The 25861-nt window shown below is 55.5% G+C and overlaps 1 protein-coding gene across 2 annotated transcripts in view; it reads right to left on the reverse strand.

Annotated features, from left to right (window-relative positions):
- Positions 1 to 2216: 2216 nt before the first annotated feature.
- LOC140917911 (sodium/nucleoside cotransporter 2-like) overlaps positions 2217 to 25861 on the reverse strand; it is a 44591-nt gene continuing 20946 nt past the window's right edge. Inside the window, exons 7-18 of one of the 2 annotated variants that reach the window (XM_073361446.1) lie at positions 25584 to 25697; positions 24492 to 24569; positions 24007 to 24087; positions 23358 to 23438; positions 22801 to 22926; positions 20820 to 20950; positions 18748 to 18916; positions 15854 to 16051; positions 15143 to 15224; positions 7316 to 7414; positions 4308 to 4422; positions 2217 to 2942 (exon numbers count right to left, since the gene is read on the reverse strand). In XM_073361446.1, coding sequence (XP_073217547.1) covers positions 2816 to 2942; positions 4308 to 4422; positions 7316 to 7414; positions 15143 to 15224; positions 15854 to 16051; positions 18748 to 18916; positions 20820 to 20950; positions 22801 to 22926; positions 23358 to 23438; positions 24007 to 24087; positions 24492 to 24569; positions 25584 to 25697 — 1401 coding nt within the window. In that variant the 3' untranslated portion in view covers positions 2217 to 2815. Of the gene's footprint in view, positions 2943 to 4307; positions 4423 to 7315; positions 7415 to 12830; positions 13324 to 14064; positions 14494 to 15142; positions 15225 to 15853; positions 16052 to 18747; positions 18917 to 20819; positions 20951 to 22800; positions 22927 to 23357; positions 23439 to 24006; positions 24088 to 24491; positions 24570 to 25583; positions 25698 to 25861 lie in introns of those variants that run through there. The other variant, XR_012161035.1, reaches the window with a different exon arrangement.

Below are 25861 nucleotides of genomic sequence, written 5' to 3' on the forward strand. Positions count from 1 at the left end.
ACTTACCCCTGGAGTGAGCCAATAACTTGGGTTTGGGCAGCGCCCATCTCCTGGAAAGGCATCCAGGCTGGATTTGGAGACATCAAGAGCTGGTGAAGCCACCACCTCCCTCAGTAGCTTGTGCCAATGGCTTCAGCATCCGGCCACTGGTTCTTGTTCTGCCTTTGCTAGATAACCAACGTCTCTCACTGCTCCCTTGGCCTTCCTACCCCACCTGTGCTTTAGGGTTCTCCATAAATCTGTGAGTGCTGTGGGACAGAGACTGTCTTTTTGATATTGTTACAGAGCCCTGCCCCATGGGGCCCTAATCTCTGCTTGGGACCCCGAGGCATCACTGCAATACCAGCAGCAAACAACACAGAAGCAGTTTCTGCCCTTCTCAGCCTCCAGGAATGGTCCCAGGGTAGAAGTCCGTGATAACCATGATGAAATCTAGTACTGACCACGTGACCTGGTACACAGCATGGCTGACACTGCTGAGAGCTGCTAACTGCGGTCAGGAACCCATCTCCTGCCAGAGGCCTCTTTCTGGCTCCTAGAACAAGCTGGTGGCAGTGGAGGCTACCTGCTGTTCTGCACCAGCTCCCAAAGTGGCCAGAGTGGTTCACGACTCCTGCTGCTTCCCGGAGTGCCATATAGGCAGGAGCATTTCGGGTCTGTCTGCACTGCAGCTGGGGATGCGTTCCCCACTCTGGCAGGCAGACTGGCAGTAGCTTAGTGTGAGCTAGCAGGCTAAGAACAGCCCTTCTCTTCCCCCTGAGGGCCCTCTGCAGGCAGGCATGTTCCCCACACACCTTTCCCAGCCTTAATGCCCGGTCTAGGGTTAGAATCTCATTGACATACAATAGGACTGAGGCTCCTAAAGTCCACAACAGGATTTGGGGGCCTGGCACTTAAGGTGCCGAAGTCCAAAACGTAGAGCCTCAAAACTACTGCTCAGTGGCCACCTAACTCTCTAGGTGCCTACATTTGCACTGGTAAAGTCCCCTAGGCACTTAATTTTCTACCCTGGGGTATATCCATGGCTGCCTCTGGCTTGATGCCCAGTGTCTAGCTTGCTCCTAAGCCCCAGCAGGATTTTCACACTAGTCATCCCCCCGCCTAGCTCTCCTGCAGGGCCCAATGGTAGGGGGAGCTAGAGGCTGCCCTGGGGAACATCAACAGATCAGCCCCACACTGAGGAGGTGGAGGTGCCTCCCTTATACCAAATAGCCCCATGAACAGAGCACTCACCCAGGACAAGAAACCCAAGTTCAAATCCTCAGTCTGCATCAGGCCTTGGCCCCATGTCCCTGATGTTCCAGGCCAGTGCCCTGCCCCCCAGGTTAGGGTGTACTCCAGGGTGAGGCTTTGGCCACCTTGCTTGTTGAAGCTGTTCCATTATGTCTCCTTATTGGAGCAGGGATTGAAGCTGTGCCCCCCGCCCCATCTCAATGACTAGTTAAGTATTTCTGATGACAGGACCCACCTCCACTCTGCATTCGTCGCTGCAACCCTGAGTCTAGTCCCTTTGTGGAGCTATCCCTAAGTCGCTTTTGAAATGGGACTCAGCCAGCAGTCACCTGGGCCTTGCAAAGCTATTTGGAGTTACACCAAGTACCAGTGAAAATCTGGGCCTTTGTCTTGCCATACCTTAGTTCCCCACCTGTGAAATGGGGACAGCAGCAGCCCTACCTCATTGGGTCTTGTGAGGATTAGTAGCACAAAGATGGTGAGGGACTCAGCTGGGGATAAGAACCAAAAGTACCCACCCAGACAGAGCAGGGAGAGATCTTGTCTGACTTCCTGTTTGTACAGGCCTAAGCACAGTGTGACAGGAATAGTGATGGCTGGACTGATGGGGGCTGGCAGGGAGAGGTGGAGCACCAGAGAGGTGCATGGTGGGAAAGAGCTGACAGTGGATCCAAGCAAAAGGACAAAATGAAGTCTGGGGTTTCCAGAAGAGCTCAGTGCCCCCTGCCCCACAGCTTGAGCCAGACTGTCTAAAAAGCCCAGCTCCCCTGTTCACACACGAGCGCATTTGAAAACCATGCCCCAATTGTGGGTGATGAGCACTGAGCCCTTCTGAAAATTTGGCTTAAATGCTCAGGGCAAGGCTGGGTGGCCTCTCACCTGGGGAGGAGTCCCCCTGTCTGGATGAGTGGCAGCTGCACAGTCCAACCAGGAGGGCTGGGCCAGGAGCACCGCAAGGAGCTGTGAGGCACCCGGGACTCCTCATGATTTTATTAGTAGGTAGTATTAACATACATAAAGCCTCCTTGAGTGTGTGGGACAAGCCCCCCAGCCCAGCAGCTGGGCAGGAAGGGACCCAGTCCACAAGCAGGAAGGGTCTGCAGGGCATTAACCACCGTGCCATATACCGGAACCACAGGGACTGGTCAGATAAGGCCTGGATTGTCAACAGGGCCCAGCCTGGGGAGCCACCCAGGAGCCTTCCGGTGTTCCTTGGTTCTGGGACCAGCCCCAGGGTGGTTGCTGTAATCTGCACTGGTGGGCACAGCTCCAGGGGACTGGCAGAGGAAATCCCCATCAGGGGCCTTCTGGCTGCTGTCTGTCCTGTGTCATCTGAGAGGTTCATGGGGCTAGAGGGAGGAAGAGCGTCGAGCCCAAAATACAGCATCTCCCAGCTCCTGGGCAGTGCAGCCAAAGGGAGGAGAGGAGGAAAGGCTGATGGGGCTGTGCCTGTCGTGCTCCAGAGAGGGTTAGCCATGGGCCAGCAGTGCCTGGCCAATGCCCTGCTCTCACACAGTCTGTAACTGGGCTTTGGGAGCCGGCCCCGTGGGCGAGGGCTGGTTTGGGTGGCTGCCTATCGCCTCTAGGGCAGCCCAGCGCAGACTGTGTTGTTATAGTACCCGCAGCACTGTGTCAGAGAGGCCATGCTGAGCTCGAGTCCCACCCAGCTGCCGGTGAAGGACAGGGTCCCGTTGTTGCTGAGCACAGTGCTGAAAGGGAGAGTGCAGTCAGGGTCAGTTGCACCAGACAGGCACCTTGCCATGGAATCAACACCTCGGAACACCATGGCCTGACAGTGCCCGCAGCACAGCACCCCCTCCCCACTCCCACCGACCCACCCACTTCCACAGGGTCTCCTCTCCCCACGGCCGAGAGCCTCGAATCCTCCGCCCGTCTGGCTGGGATGGCTTATCTCCCTTGAATGCCCTCCCCCACCTCAGTGCTGCCCAGCCAAGAGAGTTTATCACTTGCCCAGTGATAGGGGGGGGGTTTCCTTACAGCCCCAGCTCCTGGAGTCAGGTGATTACAGGAGATTCTCAGATTTCACTGGGAAAAAGGCAGTGTCTAGCCCTCCCGGTTGTGATCCCAATGGCTCTGCCAGGAGAAGGCAAACTCAGACCCAGCTGCATTAGTTGAAAAATCTCATGATTTTTTAGCCAAACTCATGATAGTTTGGGGCCTGAGTCATGATTTTTGAATGGCTGGGATTGGTGACACTGTCTTCTAGTCCCAACCTCTCCCATGTCCATCCAGCTCTACCCCACCACTCCCCACATGCCCAACACACACCACAGCCTCTTGCACCCAACTCTCACCTGTCCCACCACTTCCCCAAGCTGAGAACCCCTCCTCGTCCTATACAGTCTCTCCACAGCTCAACACTTCCCTCTACTCAGAGCCCTCTCCCACTCATGATCAGCCCCCTCCCCCGCAGACACCCACTACCAGGATCAGGCCCTGCCCGCCGTGCTGGGTGCCTAGCCCCTGCCCCTGCATTCCCTGCAACGGACCTCTTGCTGCTGCATTTTTTGTCTATGGCCAGGGGAAATTTTTTAAACATTTTTTTCCATTCAAAACCAGCAGCCTTTTTTCCCAAAACCAAAAAGTTTCAGGAGGACCTGTCACCGCACTGGCGCTGGCCTGCGAAACAGTCAGTGATCGCTGTGACGCCAATGCCTGGAATTGGTTTCAAAATCTCCCCTTTGCCCCACCTGGGCTCTCAGGCCAGGCTACAGTGCAAAGGGCCTTCGGAGAACTAGTTCAACACGCGCCACTGCAGCCCCTCAAGCTGGGCCCGTTCTGAGCCCTGCCAACCAGAGCTGCTGGCCCTTGTTTGGGACACTGATGGCGGCCCTGCTTTTTGGCCTGCGCCCTTTAGGTGAGGGTCGAGCCCCCAGCGGCAGAAGGGGGTACCTCACCATGCCACGCTGCACTGGTGTGGGTGGGTTTGAGCCCCATTAGCTCCCAAAGGGCCAGCTGCCCCCCCGACATAGACGCATACCCAGGCCAGGCAACAGCCACACCCAACCAGTGTGGCCAGGCCCCTCGTGCTTGGTTAAGGACAAAAAACTCACTTAGCAAACAGCTGCCAGCAGCACATGTAGATGTCGTAGCTGGTGGTGTTAAAGGTTGCCGTGCTCAGGAATGCAGAGCAGTCGGCCACTTCCCCTCGGGGCACGTACAGGATGCCTGGCGGCAAGGAGAAGGAGTTTGTTACACGAGGTGTTACTGGTCTCAGAAACAGCCAGTATTTGGTAGGAGTGCCTTGTGTTCACACCTGTGACCTAGCGGCCTGGAGTGGGAAGCAGCATAATACCTTCTAAGGGAGCCTCTCCAAGCCTGCAGGACCTGCAGCAGCCAGGACCCCTGCCGTGGCTTTGAGTCAATGCCAGCCGTACGTGACTCGCTTGACTTCCTTGCGTTTGGGATCTCCTGGGTGTGCTCTGCCGATGCACACGGTGCCTCAGTGACGTGGCCCACGGGGGAGGCAGAGAGACACCCCTGGACCGGTCTTTGAAACGGTCACATGAAACGCCCCGAGGTTCATCCCGGGAGGCTGCACAAGCCAACAACGGCAGCTCTGCGAGCAGGTGTTATGGGGCCAGCCAGGCTCTGGGCCCCACCCCAAATGTGCTAGGTGCCCAGGAGAGTCTGCTGGACAGCAGGCGGATGGGAGAGCCTGTGTCTGTGGGGCAGTGCTGCTCAGCCAGAGCACAGCTAGCATCAGCATGACACTTGCCCAGAACCAGCCGCAGAGGAGCCAAGGTGACATAAAGTTGTGTATGGCCCAGGCCCTCCTGGGGGTCCAGCACCATCCAAGGGAGCTGGAAAGCAGGGACTGTACCTCCCACCACCACAGGGCTCCAGTGGTGAGTGAGTCTTTGGGTGGGTGGTTGGCGCTTTAGGGAGTGTGTGAGGAAGTGGGCTGGGGGTCACCACGTGCACAGGGCAGGGTGGAAGCACACACGGAGCTGGGAGTATGGGGGGCAGATGTGGGCTATTCCCCATGGCTGCAGCGAGGGGTGCTCCAGGGGGCCCTGGGCCAGACTATTTTGCCCCCAGCACAACCCCTCTCTGTGCAAGGAGCACTCAAGGGCCCAGCACCATCGCAGAGCATCCAGCTCAGCCTGCCCCTGCCCCAGGCCTCTCCATACCCGTTCAGTGAGCATGCTTGGCAATTAGCACAGCCCCACCCACACAGTGACAGGGCCTGTCCCCTTACACCTGGGCACTCACAGTGCCCAGCCACCTATGGGCCTGCTGGCCCCTCTCCGTGGCCAGCAGGGCTGAGGCCTGTGAGTGGCATAATGGAGAAGGGCTCTTCTCTGAGAGCGGGAGCCAGTTACACAAGGGAACTGAGTGTCCTGCTGCAGCCGCGGGGCTGGGCCTGCCTCACATCCCTCTATGGGGTGGCCGAGCCAAGCAGCTGGGCCACCTGCCCTTGCTGCTCCTGCGCAGGGCACAGATGTTCCAACCCAACCAGGACTCTCTGACTGAACCTTTGCATAGGCCTCTGCCAGGATGTCACCCAAGGCTGTGCCCTGAGCTGCATCTCCTGCTGCTGTGTGAGGAGAGGATGCTGGGTGTCGTAACGCCCACTGGAGGGGTGGGGAAGGCTGGCGAGAGGCAGGAGGGCCAGGAGCAGGCTTCATTTCTCCTCCTGCCCCACACTGCTTGGGTCTGGGCAGAATGCATGCTGCAGAGAGACCGCAAAGCCTCTATTGGAAGGGCTTAATCCTCCAGCCCCTGGCCAGGCAGCACTGTTCCCTAGGTCCTCAGGGACAGGAGCCAGACAAAAAGCAGCCCAGAGCAGGGCCTGACTCTGCGCACAGCCGTGGATCTGGAAAGGGAGGAGAGGGCAGACACTGAATCTGCCTGTGCTGAGCCACGGCCAGCCAGCCACACTCCTGGGCAGGCCGGCAGCCAGCACAGAGCCCACCAGGGAGCACTTAGTGGTCAAGCCGGGGCGCTGGTTGGCACTGGTGCAGCTGCACCTCGGGCTGACCCCATTGTCGCTCTGCCTAGCACAGACAAGCTTTAGTCTGAGGCCAGAGGCCAATCGCAGTGGGTTAGCGCGTGGGCCTTTCTGCTCTGTTGACAGAGGGACAAATCCTGGCTCCAACTTTCTAATTTCTAAAAACCAGACCCTCCCTGCCCCACCTCTTCCCCCTGAGGCCCTGCCCCCATCCCGTCTTTTCCCCCAAAGGTCCTGCCCCTGCTCCGTCTCTTCCCCAGGCTGCGCCCACACCCCAGCCTCTTCCCTCAAGGCCCTGTCACTCCTCTTCCCCCCACCCCTCACTTGCTGTTCTCTCCCCTCCCTCCTCCTCGCTCAATGCTCTTCACCTCCCCTGCCACAGCTGGGCTCCCTCTGCTCTGGGGCTGGGACAGGAGCTGCAGCCTGCCCATGAGATGCAGGTAGGAGGCAGCGCAGCGGAGCAGGGGCTGGCGGGGGTTGATGACGGTAACCGGACTTTTGGTGTCTGCTCAGTACATCTGACTGGACACTGCCAGGTCGCCTTTTCGACTGGAATTTCCAGTCGAAAAACCAGACACCCGGCAACCCTAGGCTTCGGTCACTAGTGAAAATGAGTTTGATGGGTCTCGGCCTAGTCCGTGTTGAAGATCATAGAATCATAGACCATCAGGGTTGGAAGGGACCTCAGGAGGTCATCTAGTCCAACCCCCTGCTCAAAGCAGGACCAATCCCCAATTTTTGCCCTAGATCCCTAAATGGCCCCCTCAAGGATTGAACTCACAACCCTGGGTTTAGCAGGCCAATGCTCAAACCACTGAGCTATCCCTCCCCCCCAGGGAGGGGCATCAGCCGGCAGAGAGCCTACAGTACTGTGCGCCTAACTGCCAAATCTTTCCCGCACTATATTCAGGGACTGAGCTGGGGTCTCAAACAGATTATCTGTCCCCATCAATGGCAGTTTCTCAATTCACTTTCCCAAAGACCCAGTCTACTCAGCAGCCGTCTCCCCCTGCTCGCTCAGAGATCCAGACTCCCCTCGTCCCCACCGCCCGTCAGGGGCCCGTCCCAGCAGGCGCCTGGGACAGTGAAATGTAGCTGGGGCCGTACCTGAGACACAAGCGTTGAGCATGGAGACGCAGGCCCCGGTGAGCAGCGCTCGCAGCACGATGCTAGCAAACTCACTCTTCCGCTGAGGAACCATGGACGCTGCAGGGAGCAGAGGACAGAGGGTGGTGAGAAAGGCTCTGTGCTCAGAGAGGCAAAGGCTCACCTGCCTGTTGTGCCCTGGATGGGGTTGTGCAGGTGGCAGGCAGCTGCCAAGGGACTTCTAACCCCTGCCCAGCACTAGCCCGGGATGGCCCCTCAGCCTGGTGCCAGGCATGCCCTCCCATCTCCCATGTAACCCAGGATGCACAGCTGGTGGAACTAATTCTCAGTGTTATGGTGTCTCTAAAATCTACTAAAACATGTTGGAAGCAGAAAGTCCCTGCAAAAAATATTTCCTTGTGCCATGGAAAGTAGTTCCTGCCAGGGAGAAATCTGGAAATGTAAGTGGGACAGTATGGCTGTGGCAAGGAGGGGGGGTGCTGCCTCTCCAGCTTCTGCCCTCCATGGGGGAGAAACGTCAAGATTGATGCAAAAATGGGTAGAATTAAATTATTATTACTAGGGCTGTCAATTCATCGCAGTTAACTCATGCGATTAACTAAAAAAAATTAATCACGATTTAAAAAAATTAATCGCGATTAATCGCACTTATAACAATAGAATACCAATTGAAATTCACTCAATATTTTTGGATTTTTTTTACATTTTCAATATTGATTTCAATTACAACACAGAATTCAAAGTGCACAGTGCTTACTTTATCGTTATTTTTTATTACAAATATTTGCACTGTAAAAAAAATAGTATTTTTCAATTCACCTCATACAAGTAATGTAGTGCAATCTCTTTATCATGAAAGTTGAACGTACAAATGTAGAATTATGCACAAAAAAACTGCATTCAAAAAAAAAAAACAATGTAAAACTTTAGAGCCTACAAGTCCACTCAGTCTTCTATTGTTAACAGTGTGATTAAGCAATTAATTTTTTTAATTGCATGATTCATTGCGATTAATTTTTTTAATTCCTTGACAGCCCTAATTATTACACTACATGCTTATGTTGTTAGTTCATTATGTTGTGAGATGTTCAACCCAATCAAAGGAATTCCAGGAGGCGCCTGCTTTCTGCCCCGCAGAGACAAGCCAAGTGTCGAGAGAGAGCATCATGTTTATGACCCTTGGAATGCAGCTTGATATTCGATGTGATTTGCTGTTGGCCAGCTATCTGCAGGATGGGGCTGGGGGTCTAGTGGTGACTGATACATTCTGTGGAGCGTTCCACAGGCACCTCTGAATGCAAAGTGTAAAAATATAGTTTATTCTGAAACAACAGATCATGCAGCTATTTAGGTCCTGACATCAAAGGGGTGTTGAGACCAAAAAGGGATGTCATGTGTAGACTTGTCTTGTCAGAACCATAAACGAGGAGTAAGGTGAGTTTCTTTTATAAACACTCTAAAATCTTCATTCTTCAAATGTGAAGGAGAACTGTAGCATTTCAAGTGTGGACAATACCTATGCCAACAGGAGGGGCTCACCTGTGGGCATAGGTACCGACTCCATGGGTGCTCTGGGGCTGGAGCACCCACAGGGAAAAGTGGTGGGTGCTGAGCATCCACCAGCAACCCCCCATCAGCTCCTCTCTTCCTCCCAGTGCCTCCTGTCTGCCAGCGGCACTGTTCCCTCTAAGCTGTGTGCGTCTGCACGCGCACACAGATCCTAAACACCACATACATGGCGAAACACCGAATGCAGAAAAATTTGCACAAAAGCACAACAATTTGCACAGAAGAAATTTTTTGCGCACATGGCCTGTCAAAAATTTGCACAGAAGAAATTTTTTGCGCACGCAGCCTGTCAAAAATTAGAGGGAACACTGGCCAGAGGGCTCCGCCAATCAGCGCTTCCCCCTCTCTCCCCGTGCCTCCCGCCCACCGTGATCAGCTGTTTCGCAGCATGCAGGACGCTTGAGAAGAAAGGGAGAGGAGTGAGGGTGCTGCACGCTCAGGGGAGGGGGCAGAATGGGGTGGGAAGAGGCACGGCGGAGCACGGGTGGGAAGAGATGGGGTGGGGGCTTGAGAGAAGGGGCAGGAAGAGGCAGAGCAGGGTGGAGCCTTAGGGGGAGGGGTGGAGTGGGAGCGGGGCCTGGGGCAGAGCCGGGGGGGTCAAGCACCCCCCAGCACATTGGAAAGTCAGTGCCTGTGCCTGTGGGTGTAGGTAATCCACCTCCCTGAGAGGCGGTAGTTAGGCTGATGGAAAGATTCTTCTGTTGACCTAGCACTGTCTACACAGGGACTTAGGTTGGCTTCACAACGCTGCTCAAGGGTGTGGATTTTCCAGTGTAGACCTCATTTTCTAGTGTAGACCAGGCCTTAAGGTTACGTGAGACTTTCCTGCCACAAAAGAACAAAGGCAGCTAGACTTGCGTTGCTCTCTGCTCTCACCTTCGAACACACTCAGAACAGCAAAAAAACTGCAGCTGAAAAAGACAGCTAAGAACAGGGAAGACTCAAGAAGGCACCAGTCTGATGACAACCAAGACTTCAACATGATGAGATGGAAGTAGCCAAAAGTCTTGCCAAGGGGTTAGAGTTAAACTTTCCGATAATGATTTTACTGGGATATGGAAATGCTGCAGTAATTTACAAAGTTCACAGTCTCTCCTGTTAATCACCAAATAGTAAGACCACATGATCCTGGAGAGGAGAGAGGCCATGTCTACACCACAAACTTATGTTGACTCATGTTACGTTGGCATGCAGTGGCTGCAGTTAGTACATTGCTTGTGCACATGTATACTTGGCTCCTTGTGTCCGCGATGCATGTACTCACCAGGAGTGCTTGCAATGATGCAGAGTGCAGTGCACCATGGATAGGCATCCCACTGTGCAACTCACCACCATCCAGCACGCTGTCTTTTGGGAAGATTTGGCAGTGCACGATGGAGCCAAAATGAGTTGCGCAGGGGGGACTGGGAGCATGGGGTCAACTGCCCAGTTTGCAACTGTCTCCATCCCGTACTGTTATCTCTATTCCATAATTTTCGCCGCTTTTTTCAAAATCCCACAAACCCACGTGGCCTTCCTCGCTGTCTGCCGCCTGTGATAGAAGCCTGGAGGCTGCCTACATCTGCATTGTTATGAACATTGTAAGCACAGGGCACGCGATCCTGGAGTATTTGCAGAGCTGTAAGAAGAACCGAATGGGTGGGGAACGTGACGATTCCTTGGAGGACAGATTGCTGTGCGACATAGCGAGAACCAATTCAAGGTTGTTGGCTGTGATCATGGAGCAGCTGCAGATAGTGAAGCACCAGTTCTGGGCCCGAGAAACAAGCACTGACTGGTGGGATCGCATCACAATGCAGGTTTGGGATGACGAGCAGCAGCTGCAGAACTTCTGGATGCGCAAGGCCACATTCCTGGATCTTGCCCCAGCTCTCCAGTGCAGGGACACCAAACAGAGCTGCACTGACCGTGGAGAAGCGAGTGGCAATTGCACTGTGGAAATCTGCACCACCAGATTGCTATTGGTTAGTCAGAAATCAATTTGGATTTGGAAAAACCACTGCAGGGGTCATTGTGATGCAAGTGTGCAGGGCCACTAATTGCCTCCTGCTGGGCAGGACTGTGACTCCGGGCTATGTGCAAGACATAGCCCATGGATTGATTTGCAGCAATGGGGTTCCCAAACTGCGGTGGCGTGATAGATGGCACGCATATCCCTACTTTAGCACCAAACCACCTTGCCACGGAGTACATCAACAGAAAGGGCTACTTTTCAATGGTTATGCAAACGCTGGTGGATCATTAGGGATGCTTCACCAACTTCAGTGTGAACTGGTCAGGGAAGGTGCATGTTACTTGCATCTGTAAGAACACAGGACTGTTTGGAAAGCTGCAAGCCAGGACTTTCTTTCCTGACTGACAGATTACCATTGGGAATGTTGAAATGTGAATAGCGATCCTACCCCTTGCTCCCCAGCTCATGAAGTCATACACTGGCCACCTGACAGCACCAAGGAATCATTCAACAACTGGCTCAGCAGGTGCAGAATGACAGTCAAATGTGCTCTTGGTCATTTGAAGGGTCACTGGCGTTGTTTACTCACAAGATTGGACCTTAGTGAGAAAAATACCCCAATTGTTATAGCTGCCTGCTGTGTCCTGCATACTGTCTGTGAAGCAAAGGGGGGAAAGTTTTGGCTGGGGGTGGAGGTGGAGCAGCTCTCTGCTGAATTTGAACAGCCAGATACAAAGGCTATTACAAGAGCTTAGCGCAGAGCTATACAGCTCAGGGAGGCTTTGAAAAGCCATTTTAACAGTGAGCCAGAGTAGTGCTGTGGGGTTGTAATGTGCTCTACCTGGCCCTGCTCTTTTGTGGCCTGGTAAGAATCATGTGGTGATTGCTGTACATATAGGAATATAACACTGTCAACACACCTATTAATTTTGTTTCTGAGTGAGTTGTAAGACACTACACAGTAACAAGTAATTGGGTGCTTTCAGAACCGCTGAGCAGTCAGCAGTATATGTTGTGAACTAACAGAGATGAATTATGTTCCAAGTAATAAAATTTTACCCTGTAACAAAATCAGTGCAAAAAGAAAACCACATTGTGGTGGGGCGACCATCCCACCCCCTGAGAAAAGGGCTGGAACAGGCCTTCTGAGGCTGTGCAGACCAGCAGTCAATCAATAAAGGCCTGTGGAGGGCCAATCAGGGGAAGGAAGAGGCAGCCAATCAGGGCCAGGTGAGGCCCTATATAAAGGCTGCCTAGCAGAAAAGAAGGCAGGTCCTCCCTGATTAGCGAGGGAGAAGGACAGGCTCCTGAAGCAAGGACCTTGGACAGAGCAGTGCTGGGCAGGCTTGGGGGAGCAGGAGAGAGCTCCAGCCCCATTACCTGCCAAGTTGCAGACCCTGATACAAAGGGCAAAGAAGGTGCACAGGGCCAAAGGGGAAGTGGCCCAAGGAAGAATAGGCAGACAAGAGGGGAATGAAGGAGGGCAGAAAGAGGCTGGGACCCAGAGTAGCAGGTGGGCCTGGGTTCCCCTCCCCCCTTCCACCCTTAGACTGCACCTGGCCATAGAAGATGATGGCCAATACAGACTGCAACTTGCCCCTGAACTAAGGGTTGTGGGGTTGGGTTGTGGTTGGCCACTGAGGCAGGTACAAGTCCCAAAGACTGCTGTTAACCCCCACACCGAAGGGGGTGAGTCTGGAATAGTGGGCACTGCCGAAGGGCAGTGTCCTGAAGTGGACACCTCTGAGCAGGGAGCAACGCGGGTCCCAGGGCAGCCGAACAGACAATGGGCAAGACACCACGTGCTAAGGAAGCCCCACAGCAGACACAGCTAATTCCCGGAACATCCAGCTGGAGGCACCAGTGGTGGTGAGTCTTGATCCCGTCACACACATTCAATTTTAAAACAAATCTCAATGAAAGCTTAATAAATAAATTAAGAGACCAGAACTTATGAAGGGAAAAGAACATTCATGTCCATTTCAGCTACACATACGCCTACCGTGGCTTTCATAGGTCAGCATATGAGAAGCTGTGATTGTCTTTAATGTCCCCGGGTTGGAATGGTAGGGATAGTGCAGTGACCCTTTGTGCTACGTGGAATGTTGAGAGGGGTATAGGGAGGTTTCAGTATAGAGTTCTCAATGAGCTGCAGAAGGAGGCAACTATGGGATGGTTGAAACTGCAGGTCCACCAAAGTCTGCAGCATCTGTGTTTTTTGCCTGAGAAGCCACACTATATCTTGGTGTATCTCCCTCTCCTTTTCTGGCTGGGACGCCTGGGCTTTTCTCCTCTCTACTTTCTCCTTCTCCAGGCTGTCCACAATGTTCATCCTCCAGGCCCTGTGCTCATGGTCTGATGCAGCACTGGCTTACAGGATCTTCTGGAATGTATCATCCCAAGTCGTCTTCTTTCTCCTCTTTATCTGGGCTCAGTTGTTTTGCGGGAGTGGAGGGCGTGACCCTGAAGGCCGCAAGAGCAGCAGCTGCAGATATAACACACACAGGTACCATTGTCAGCATATTCACTACAAAAAGCAAAACTTAAGATGCAGACCTCACTCTCCTTGGTCCCTAAAAGTTGTGAGCACTACATTCTTACTTCAGCTTGGGATGGCTTGCGCATGGCACCTGTCACAGCACCAGCCACAGTGAGTATGGCATGCTGGGAGTTGGGACACGGGGAGGGAATTGCTTGGATGCATGATTCTAGTAGTGCAGGGCAACTGCACTGAATACTGGCATCGTTTTTCACAGGCGGGGGTGATTTTAGTCGATATCTCACTCCTGAGGATAACAAAAGCATAAAGCTCACAGCTGCTCTGGCATCCTGAAGCCATCCGGGTTTGTATGCTGCTAGCCTGCATACTACAATGGTGCTTGCTGAAGTTATTGCTGAGTGGCATGGGAAAGTGTCCTACCACGGAGGAAGAAATAAGGCAGCCCTCCCTAGAAACCTTCGGCAGAGGATTGCAGAGGACCTCCATGGAAATGTCATCGAGATCCCAGAAGGATTCAAGGGACATCCCTGTGTACATAAATAAACAGCTCCACATGGCCCCCCTGCCTAACTCTAGAGAGGACTGAAAAGCAGTTAGCTACTCTACCTCTCTGCTGTACCATGGCCTCTTCTAGTACGAGCAAATTAATGAAAAGACAAAAGATGGTGTCCTGCTATTTTGGGAGGCATCCCTGTAATTGAAAATTTATCTACATGGGGTTCTTACCTGTGGTTCCTTCTCCTGCATTGGACTTGCCCATGCTCGACTGGTGGGACTGGCTGGACTGTAGTGGAGTCAAATCAGGTCCTGGCTTGCTGTGCAGTTGGATCTCCCAGCCGCCTGTCCCCCATACTCCTCCTCCTCCTCTTCTTCATCCACCACCTCCTGTCCTCACTGTTCACAGCAGGGGCCTGTAACTCAGGCTCCTCAGAGGTATCCACGGTGCTGTTGTGGGTGGTGGTGGGGTGTCCGCCAAGGATGCTCGTAGGTGTCGATCATTTCTGTAGCTATGCCTGCACAGCCTCTTCTCCCCACAGACCCGGAGACCCAGTATCTCCTGTCTCCTCCAAGCCGGAGCGTGTCTGGAGTGCGTAGCAGGCACTAGCATTATCCTTTGTGTTCTGGTTTGCACTGTTTAATGTTTTCTTTTCCTTTCTTTAATAATAGAATGACCCTGGTTAACAAGTGGGATATTTGTGCTTTGTTTTAACTGTGGTATCATCGAAGTATGTAAAAGAGCCCCCGGGATTAGGTTGTAGGAGTCAGAGCCCTGGATTGGCCGTGAGAACAATGGGAAAGGGCTGGCCTCCCATTTCTTGCTTCTCTCAATTAGATGGTTTTAGTAATTTTAGGATACAATTACTTGGTGCTCAACAATCTAAACCTTGCCCTTTCCACCCTCACCCCCACTGGGCTGGGGTGCAGAGTTCCCCCAGCAGGACGGAAAGGCACTGTCCAGTATAATCACAAAGGGGAGGAATGGGGCCTGGGCACAGGGCATCAGGAGACTTTGGTAAATTCCAGCTCTGCAGCTGGGTGACCTTAGGCCAGCCACTGCCCCTCTTGGCATCTCTTTCTCCTCCCACCAGTCTGTCTTGTCTATGCAGATTGTGAGCTCTTTGAGGTAGGAACTCACTGTATCTCTGCCGCACCAGAAAGACAGGGCCCCCCAATCTCAGTCGGGGTCTGTGCAGCACCTGGCACAATGGGGCTCTGATCTCGGTCAGGGGATCTTCCCCCAGCAATACCACTGCAGGCTTCACCCCTGCTCTCAATTCCCCGTCCCATCATGCTCCAAACTCACTCAGTCCTCCCAGCATGATCCCAATGGAGCTGAGATTGGCGAATCCACAGAGGGCAAAGGTCGTGATGGTTTCAGCTCGCATCTAAACAGCACAACAGCAGGTCAGAGGCACAGTGGAGATGTGTCCCCAGGGGAGCCACCCCCAGTGATCCCCCCCACACTGATCCTGCTGGCCTCAGCCTGTGTGCACCAGTCAACAGCCCCTCACAGGGCAATAGCACAGAAAAGCCAAGGCCCCGGAACTGACCCTGGGCAATCCCATGGTGCTGAATGGCCCTTCCCTCTCCTTGGAGCACAGAGGAACAGCACAGTGCATGGCAGCACCCACCCTGGGCCAGGGGCTTGCTCTCCCTGGCATTTCAGGCCCTGACCTGTCTGCCAAGGCAAGTGCAGCTCAGCGAGTGCAGGGACAGCCTTTGTACTGTCTGTGTGGCCCCTGGACCTGCCGAGACGGAGTGTGGGGATTCGTGTTGGGAGCAATCAGAGACACCTGTCCCTGCTTGCTGGCAGCTGGCACTCCCAGGGAGCCTGCAGCCCTCGCTGGGCAGCCATGGCTTTCTTTCTGCCTCAAGCCTGATGCAGGGCCAGGCTAGCCCTGTCTGGGCAAGGAAGTCTGAGATGCTTGGCAGATTGTTATTTCCCTCTGCCCAGACACAGAGTCCCCCCGAGTTGCTCAGCCCATTCCCCAGTGTGGCAGCTCATGGCTCTCACCGAAATCCACTGCTTGCGACCCCCACTCCACTCCTCCAGCCCCGACAGCCGGTTCTTCTTGTACGTTGCCAGCTGCTCATATGCCACAAACTCGTTCAGGAAGATTTTGATACCTAGCAGCTCAGCCACCAGAGGTGAGTCTGCCCAGTCTGCCCCCATGAGGAAGGCCACAGGCATCAGGATGTAGGAGCAGATTATCTGGGACATAGCCCCCCAGAGATGGTTAACAATGATGTGTGTTTGACCCACAACCCGCCCCCAGCTGCTCCATTGCATACCACCCTCGTGCCCAGCACCAGCCTGCGCTGGGCTCCTGGTGGTGCTGTGCTGTAGCAGACCCCTAATGGGGGCAGGAGAAAGCATCACCCCTCTTTGGCTCTATCTTAGGCAACTCATAGCTTAGGGGGTAACAGCCTCTCTGTGCTCACATGGCAGAACTAGGCTTGCCAGGTGTCTGTCCAGTTTACAACTGGAACACCTGGTTGAATAGGGACTTTGGTGGCTCCGGTCAGCACCGCTGACCAAGCCATTAAAAGTACAGTTGGTGGCATAGGCAGGCTCTGTACCTGGCTCCTGGGAAGCAGCCACATGTCTCTCCGGCTCCTAGGCGGAGGCACGACCGGGAGGGCTTCGCACACTGCCCCTGCCCCGAGCGCCACCAGGAACTGCAGCCAATGGGGTGGGATCTGAGTTACTACAGAGAATTCTTTCCTGGGTTTCTGGCTGGTGAGTCTTGCTCACATGCTCAGGGTTTAGCTGATTGCCATATTTGGGGTCGGGAAGGAATTTTCTTCCAGGGCAGATTGGCAGAGGCCCTGGGGGTTTTTCGCCTTCCTCTGCAGTGTGGGGCACAGTTCACTTGCTGGAGGATTCTCTGCACTTTGAAGTCTTTAAATCACAATTTGAGGACTTCAATAGCTCAGACATAAGTTAGGGGTTTGTTACAGGAGTGGGTGGGTGAGATTCCGTGGCCTATGATTCTATGATTCAATGGGAGCTGTGGGGGCAGCATTTGTGGGCACACAGAGCCTCCTGGCTGTGCCTCCACCTAGGAGCCAAAGAGGCAAAGATACATGTGGCCACTTCCCAGGAGCCGCCTGAGGTAAGCGCCGCCTGGAGCCAACACCCCTCCTGTGACCCAACCCCCTACCCCAGCCCTGAGCCCCTCCTGCACTCTGTATCCCAACCCCCTGCCCAGCCCAGAGCCCCCTTCCAAACCCTGAACCCTTAATTTCAGGCCCCCCCCGGAGCCCATCCCCCCAGCCCCAAGCCTGTACCCCCTCCCACACCCCAACCTCCTGCATCAGCCCAGAGCCCCCTCACACACTCCAAACCCCTCAGCCCCACCCCCACCCCCTGCCTGGAGTCCCCTCCTGCACCCCAAACCCCGCATCCCCAGCCCCACCCCAGAGCCTGCACCCCCCCGCCGGAGCCTTCATCCCCTTCCACAACCCATACCCCTCCCCCAGCCCGATGAAAGTAAGCAAAAGTGGGGCCTTGGAGAAGGGGGAAGCAAGGGTGGGGCCTCGGGGAAGGGGCATGGCAGGGGCGGGGCAAGGGTGTTTGGTTTTCTGCAATTAGAAAGTTGGCAACCCTAGGCAGGACTGGGGAAGGCTCTGCACCCTGCTCTGCCTCTTTGGCCAGAGCCCCGCAACAGCTGACCTGGGGCAATTTGCCCCCAGTGGGAGAACACAGCTGTCACAAATCGGGCACCTTTTCTGCTGGGCCTGGAGCTGTTCTGAGCCCTGTTTTGAAATGGGCAGGGTGGACAAGGTGGTAGGCGCTCTCAGGCTGCCTGGCACTAGCAGGACTCAGACCCTCCCTGGAGAGTGGGGAGGCAGGGCCATCCCATGTCCAGCAGCTGCATGTGGCATAAGACAAGCTCCAGCTCACTGGATGGGAGCTGTCTGGCTATGTGGAGGTCACAGTGCAGTGAGATCTGGCACTGCCGGGAGGCTGGGTTGGGGCATGTGTCTGGGGGGAGTGGGCCATTCTTGGGGGGTATGTAGGTTTTCAAAGGACAGAGCCTCTGATCTGGGCTCGGGCAGATGGACTGGGTGGGAGAAGGGAGATACTGAACACAGTACAAAGTGTGTGTGTCCCCCCCCCGTCCCCGCCCCCCCGGCAGACATTCTCAGCCAGGAGCTCAGGACTGAGGCAGCAGGAGGGGCTTGGGAGACGGGCCCAGATGTGGGTCTGGGGGAGCCAGGCTGGAGAGGAGGTGGAAATGCGAGTCCTTAGTACAGAGGTGGAGGGGAGCCAGGGCAGGCTGAGTGGCCCTATCCCCGAACCAGCACCCCCAGCCCAGACCCCATACCCCTAACCCCTGCCTCAGCCCAGAGCCTCTTCCCACACTCCAAACCCCCCATTCTGGAGCCCCCTCCTGCACCACAAACCCCTCATGTCCAGCCCCACTCCAGAGACCACACCCATGCCCCAGTCTGGAGCCTCTTCCTGCACCCTGAAGCCCTCATTTCTGGCCCCACCCTGGAGCCCAAACCCTCCTGCACCCCAACTCTTTGCCCCAGCCCAGTAAAAATGAGTGAGTGAGGGTGGGGGAGAGCAAGTGATGGGGGGGGGTGGAGTGAGCGGGGGTGGAGCCTCAGAGAAGGGGCAGGGCAAGGGTGTTCGGTTTTGTGCAATTAGAAAGTTGGCAACCTTAGGAGGGAGGAGGGGCAGCTTCTTGCTCTGCTTTGAGCTGGGGGAGGGGCAGCATGCAGAGTGCGGGCGGGGTGCTTTCAGGAGAAGGTGAAGGCCATGGGAGAAAGGGGCATGGTGGCTGTGGTGCAGGGGAAGCACTGCAGTGGGCAAGGGAGAGGGCGGAATGAGGATCGCAGAATGGGGCGAGTCCCTGCGAGTGTGGGGCTGCCTCCAGGTGCTTGGCGTGGCAGTACCTGGAACGAGAGCTCCTTGATGTTCACCAGCTCCCCGAACCAGGACAGGGCAGCATTGATGAACTTCAGCACAGCCAGGAAGGCGATCAGGTTGGCTGCAATGTTAGCGACCAGCCCCACGGAGGCGGCGGCACCATTGCTGGCAGCTTCCAGGATATTCTGCTCAGCCCTGGTGGTACAAGGAGAGCGGTCAGTGCGAGGGACCCCTGTGGTGCCAATTGGCAGAGAGCTCACTGTGCTTCAAAAGCAGCTCATGTCAGACCTGATAATTCACTAAAAGAAAAGGAGGACTTGTGGCACCTTAGAGACTAATTTATTTGAGCATAAGCTTTCGTGAGCTACAGCTCACTTCATCGGATACATTCAGTGGATTTCCACTGAACGCATCCGATGAAGTGAGCTGTAGCTCACGAAAGCTTATGCTCAAATTTGTTAGTCACTAAGGTGCCACAAGTCCTCCTTTTCTTTTTGCGAATACAGACTAACACGACTGCTACTCCGAAACCTAATAATACACTGTTATCATGGGACTGATCCATAAAGAGCAGCATGTGAGGTCACTTCTCTGCACTCTGGATCACTATGAGATGCATGGACAGGTAATAGAGAAGGACTAATGTAACTATACTGAAAATTACATCCCTATAGTCTTGCAGTGAACGAGAGTCACGAAGGACTCATATTTCTTGAGATGGCCTCTCCCTGGCTAGCTGATTACATCAGCTTGTTTATGTCTCAGCTATGCACTGCTGAAACAACCCAGGCAAGTCAATGGAAAACCATCAAACTATAAACCTCGCAACCACAAGGCAGTGACCAGGAACGACAGGGCAGCGAGGGGCTGGGCCTGTCTGGGAACAGAGACAAAGGACTGAGTCAGTGTATTACAGGGTGGGGAAAGACTGCATCCATTCACTGAGGCAGTACCTTGATGAGCGGGATGCTTCCTGTACTGAGCCCTGCCTCCTTGGGGCCAGCAAGTGCTGCAGAAGACTGAACTTTAGGGTGAGAACCTAGGGATGGGAACTCATTGCAAGTGTAGGCCCAAGGTCGCAATTATGATTTTGTTGTTTGTAACCACTAGTTTCCATCACTCACACTTGTTTCTGTTTGAATCTCTATTCTCTCTTAGATCCATTTCCTTTTTTTTACTATAATTTTCCTCAAGTGCTGTGTGTGGTATAGGACTGGTAGGCTCACTAGGGGACACTGCTCCTTTGGGACCAGAGGCTCTGGGATTTCTGTGGGTATCCAGCGATCAGGGGCTGGACACCACAGGGGGACACTTTAAAAGGACTTGGGGGCTGGGGTGCATCGATTGTCAACCTGCAGGGTGAAGGCAGGGCTGTTGTAGCCCAGAGGAGAATGTTTGAGTCGGAACCCAGTGTTCACGGCACAGTGCAGGATGAAGGGGCAGATGAGGTGGTTATCCGGTGTGTTGGGAGGGAGCATTGTTCGGGAGACATGCTGCAGGGCTTGAGGCAGGGCTAAGCACAGCATGGGAGTGGCATGTCTGCAAGATGCGGGGAGCCAGGCTGGTCGGGTTGGTCAAGGACAGTTGTGCCAGGGTAGGGCAGGTTCGGGGCAAGGCAAAGTAGGGCATGGCCGGGTTCAGGATATGGCAAGCAGCGCAGAGTGGGGCAGGCAATATGGGGCAGGGTAGGCAGCACAGGGAAGGGTTGGGCAGAGCAGGACAAGGCAGTGCAGTGAAGGGCAGGTCCAGGCTGAGCAGGGAATAGAGGGGTGGGTCAGGGCCGGAGGGGCAGGGAGCGCAGGGAAGGGTGGGGTGGGTCAGGGCAGAGAAAGGCAGGGTGTGGCGGAGCCAGGCTAGGTGGGGCAGGGCCAGGCAGAGCAGGGAAGGGCGGTGTGGGGCGGGGCAGGACAGGGAAGGGCTGGGGGCAAGGTCAGGCTGGGGGTGGGACAGGGTCAGGCAGTGCATTGTGGGGCTGTGACACTTCTCAGGGCACCCAGAACTGTGAGTCACCTTGTTGCCACCTGCCCCTAGAGCAAGGGAGTCTCGCCTGAGCCAGCTAGGTGTTAGCACCCCCTGCCCCGAGCACCACATCACTCACCCTCTACTGAGCTTCACGCCTTCCTTGCTCTTGAATTTGGACTCTTCCACTTCCGGATAGACCAGCTTGGCCATGGCGAGAGCACAGGGCGCAGCCATCACAGAGGCAGCGATCAGCGAGGAGGGGTCAATCTGCAGCGCACACGGCGGGGACATTCCCAGTGGTCAGCCCTGGTGAAGTGTGTGCAGGAGTGCCTGCCAGCAGGATGCATGTGCCCCCAGCTCAGAGGGCGTGGAGCACACTAATACTGCAGGGACCCTGGTGTGAGCGGCAGGCAAGCAGTGACAGGAGAACCATGGACACCTCTGGTTCTCACCATGGCTAGGAAGGGAGCTGTCAGCTAGGTGATTCCACCACACACTGTGTGCCCAATTGCTCAGCCCATTCCTAGGGCATGACTGCACATGTCCCACCCCCAGCCTCAGATCAGCTGCTCCCAGGACAAGAATGGCAGCAGCTGGTGCTTACAGGCTTCAAGTTGGGCATCCAAGAGACCCCATTCTGGATCTCCAGTCAGCTTCAAGCGGGGACCTGGCTAGCGTGGCTCTTGGTTAGAGCCGGGCTTGGGTGAGCCCCCTAGATCTGAGCTCTGACCCTAGCTGTGCGTCTCCAGGGCCCATCTACACTACAGGAATCCAGGTGACACAGTCTCCTAGCCCGGGCACATGCAGTTCCCAAACACAGAGATCAGATATTCTGCCCACACAGGCCAGAGCCAGGGGAGCTCTGTACCATACCTGCCAGCACAGACACAGACTGTGACACTCAATAGTTTAGTCTTTTGGGGTATGTCTACACTGTAATGAGAGACCCGGGGCTGGCTTTGGGGTATGTCTACACTGTAATGAGAGACCCGGGGCTGGCTTTGGGGTATGTCTACACTGTAATGAGAGACCCGGGGCTGGCTTTGGGGTATGTCTACACTGTAATGAGAGACCCGGGGCTGGCTCTGGGCTTCCAGGGCTTCAGCTAAGGGGCTATGTAATTGCAGTGCACACATCAGGCTCTGCCACCCTCAGGGTCCTAGAACCCAGGCTTCAGCCTGAGGCCAGACGCCTACACCGCCATTAACCAGCCCCGCAAGCCTGAGTCAGCTGGCACGGGCTTGCCGCGGAGGTCTAATTGCAGGGTAAATGTACCCTTGAAGGCTGTAATACTTTGGTCTAATTCTGGTTGCTGAGTTTCACAAGGAAGTGGCCTGTGATAGCGGACAGCCTAGATGGGCTGGCCTCAGACTCTATGCCACCTTGGCCTTGCTCAGTGCAGCCTCCGTCCCATCCTCAGGGCTGAGCCCACACTGAGAGAAGCCAAAGAAATCCATGGACTGCCCCCATGGGATGGGCTTGCTGGCTGTCATGGCAGGGCAGGCAGGGCTGTGGATGGGTGCCGTTCGGGTGCCGTTTAGTCATCCTGGGGAACTTTACATCTGGCTGAGGGCAGGTCTGTCTCCTACCTGCCCCCCAGCCCCTTTGCCTCCCCGTGGCAATTCTTTTGCCAGTCCCCCTATGTGCTAAGACCCCAGCACAGACCCTATGGCATATATGCTGCAAGAAGCCTAGGCCCAGATATTGCATTGCCACCTTTCTAATTGCTGGTAACCTTACTCCGAAGGCCCCACCCCTGCCCCACCTCTTCCCCCAAGGCCTCGCTCCTTCTCTGCTTCTTCCCCAGACCCCGCCGACTTCTCCACCTCTTGCCTCCAAGGCCCCGCCCCCATTGCTCGCTGGATCGTCTCAAGGAGCCTGCCTGCAGGTAGGAGGTGGCTGCAGCTGAGCAGGGGCTGGTGCAGGATGATCCGGCGCCTCTCTCCGCCCCATGGTAACCGGACTTTTGGTTCAGGTGCCATTTACCAGGCACCTGGCCACTCTAAATGGTGCCCGGACACGGAAGCCAAAAACCGGCCTGTCCGGGTGGCAGCCCTGCTCAGATATCGCTGCCTGCACTGAGGCAGGGGAGTCTGGGTGCTGACTGCTGCACTCACCCCAAAGGACATGTAGGCTCCCATCACGCTGCCGGCAATGGTGGCGAAGCCCCCGGTCATCACTGCATGAACTTCTGAGAGCGTCATGTCTGCCAGGTAGGGGAGGACCAGCAGTGGGGCCTCTGTCTGCACCACAGGAAAAGGCAATGAAGCTCCAGCTGATTTGCAGAACAAGAGATGCTTCCCTGGCCAGCTGTGCCCTGGGCAGAGGGGGTTCACCCCACAGTGTTACCCCAGGGGCTCATGTTTCCCCAGGGATCTGGGGGATGTCTGAGTGCATCCTCTGGAGCCGTGAGCAGGCTAGAGTGGTCCATAGCACACACTGCAGCAGAGCCTCCCAGGAGCCTGCCCTCTGACAGGGGAAATGGGACATGGGGCCTGGCTTCCATCATGGGGCTGAGACATGCATCTCCAAAGGGACTGGGAGGGACCTAGAGGCCACAGGCAGGGAGGGAGGGGGCACTCTGCCCCTTGCGGGGGGGTGTGAGGTGTTTGGTGGTCATGTCCTGGTGCTGCCCTGCCTGAGGGATGCTGAGTTGCTTCCCAGCAGCTCTTACCTGTCCTACAAAGATGTTTCCTGCCACGCTGAGGGTCTCAGTGGGCGTAGTACCCATGGTGATTTGCAGCAGCCAGGAGATCTGCAGGGAAGCAGGCAGGGCTCAGCCACAGGACAAATCCAGGACATTTCACAAAGGCTTTGCCCCTCGTGGCCAGACCCTGTCCGGCTGTGGGCCCAGATCCAAGACGTGTGGCTGAGGCAGAGATACAGGAATGAGTGCTCTGGTACCAGGGCTTTGCACAGCCCCACAGGAGCTCCCGAGAGCTCAGGGGCAGCCTCTCTGGGGCTGAGTCCTATGTTAATACAAAGCTTCCAGCCACGTGTTCCCCTTTCATAAGGAGTCCTGCTGCCCCAGCCTGCCAGTGCCAGGAGCTTCTGGGACATGGGTGGGCGCCGCACGGCGAGCTGGGGCTCCTAGCAAGCTGGCTAAACCAGGTACCTTCTCAGATGTAGCCCTGGCAGGGGCTCCACCCGCCAAAGTCTAGGTTATTTCAAGGGGGAACAGGGGGACAGGCTGGTTAGTGACATGAACACTGGGGCACCAAGACCTGTACAGCCTCATGCAACAGGTGGGAGGAGCAGGCCCTACCATCAATCCCCCCTTTTACCAGAGCTGCAATCCCCTGAGACCCAGGGCTTGGTCTTACCTTCAAGATGAGCCACTGCATGAGGCCAACGTAGTAGAGAATGGACATCACACAGCTGAAGAACACGACAATTGGTAAAGCCTGTGGGCAGGACACCAGCACACAGGGTCAGCACAGGGGCCCAGCAGGGCTTGCTGGGGCCCGTGGCAGAGCATAGGCTGAAGCCCCACATCTCGCCCCAGTGCCTGCAGCTGGGCATGGCATGGCGCAGAATCGCAGCGCACAGAATAGTCCACAGGATGGCCCATGAGCCCGGAGGTCCGGCAGTGCTAGGGCTGCATGCCAGGTAGAAGGGGGATCTCACAGCACCAGCTCTCACTGCAGGCACAGAATGGCAGAATGAGAGCCAGGGCTGCTCTGCACCTAATGCTCCCCTCCCCTGGGCGGTGCCAATGGCCTCTCCCCGTAGGCCTGGCAGGGTGATCCAGGCCAGAGGAAATCTAGTTCCTAACACCCACTGTCCTCCCCACGACCCACGTGCTGACCTGAAAGGCAAAGGCCTCCTTGATCAGTGTGTCCCCAAAGACGAAGCTGGAGCCAGCAGTGGTGTAACTCAGGAAGGTCTGTGTGGGGAGATGGTACATGTTGGGAAGCAATGCCCAGGAGAATATGCCACAAGGCCTCCTCAGCCGTGACCGTCACAGGGAAACCCCGCAAGCCCCCTCCCCCACACAGTGCTCTAGCCCTGCCTGGGGATCACAGCAACAATCCATCCTGCCCCAGTGTGCACTGCATGGCATGGGGAAGCCTCTAGAGCCTCTGCCCTGGACAGAGTGGAGGAGGGGGAACTGGAGGAGAGCCAGGAGTGTAAGGGAGGTGTCAGTGGCCTGACAAATGATCTGGAGGCAAGGGCTCCAGCAGCCACCAGGGACTTCATGGCAGTGTCGGAGTTGGGGTCTCTGTGGCAAGGAATCAGGCCCAGATAAAGGGAACAGGGTGGGAGGCTGCCTCCTGGGTGCCAGGACAGTGAGGGCCACGGGAGTTGGGGAGCTCCCACTTACTGACAAGCTTATGGGAACCAACATGAGAGAAGGGCCAGCGCCTGTGGGACCCCAGGACAGAGGGAGCCGCTTTCTGCTAACACTGAACAAGGAACTTTACTAGTCCTAGCCCTAGAACTGTTCAGCCTCCCTCTGCTTCTCTGCACCACTCCTGCCCAGAGCCAGGCCCACTCCTTGCCCGGCTTCCTGCTACAGTTAAAGAAACAACTAGTCACGCCAGGTCCATGTGACGGCCTCGCCAGCTCCCTTCAGGCTATTGGCCAACACCAGCTTAAGCTTCCATCTCCTGAGCAATAAAGAATAGTTAGAACCTAGCCCCATGCCTGCTCACCTGGCCCCACCTCCACCCCACCCCCATCCTCCACTCCAGCCCCAGCCTTACCTTGATCTTCCACCCCTCCCTTTCCCTCCCCACCTCCATATGCAATCTCACCCCAGCCTCACCCCCATCCCCACCCACCCCATTCCCACCTCCACACGCATCTCCATCGACTCCAAACACACCCATCCTACCTCACCTCCATGCCCTCTCCCCGCTCCACCTCAAACCTCCCCCACCATCTGAGGATTCAGTACCTGGATCTGATTGCCAAGCCACTGGAATGCTTCGAATCCAGGATCCGTTCTGATTATAAAGATGCCAAGAACAAACTCCAAGCCAAGGCCCCAGAAGACAGCTCTCCAGGGCACCTGGGACCAAGACCAAAGCAGTGCCCTATGTTTTAAGTCCCATCATCTTTCCACTCTAGCCTCTGTTAGTCATATCAGACTCCAAGCCCCACTGTCATTTCAAGGGAGGAGTCAGCAGGCACTTAGCTGCCATGGTGATGGGTGCCATAGAAACCCCTAGACAG

This window comes from Lepidochelys kempii, chromosome 10, assembly GCF_965140265.1.
Source record: "Lepidochelys kempii isolate rLepKem1 chromosome 10, rLepKem1.hap2, whole genome shotgun sequence".
NCBI classification, from domain to species: Eukaryota; Metazoa; Chordata; order Testudines; family Cheloniidae; genus Lepidochelys; species Lepidochelys kempii.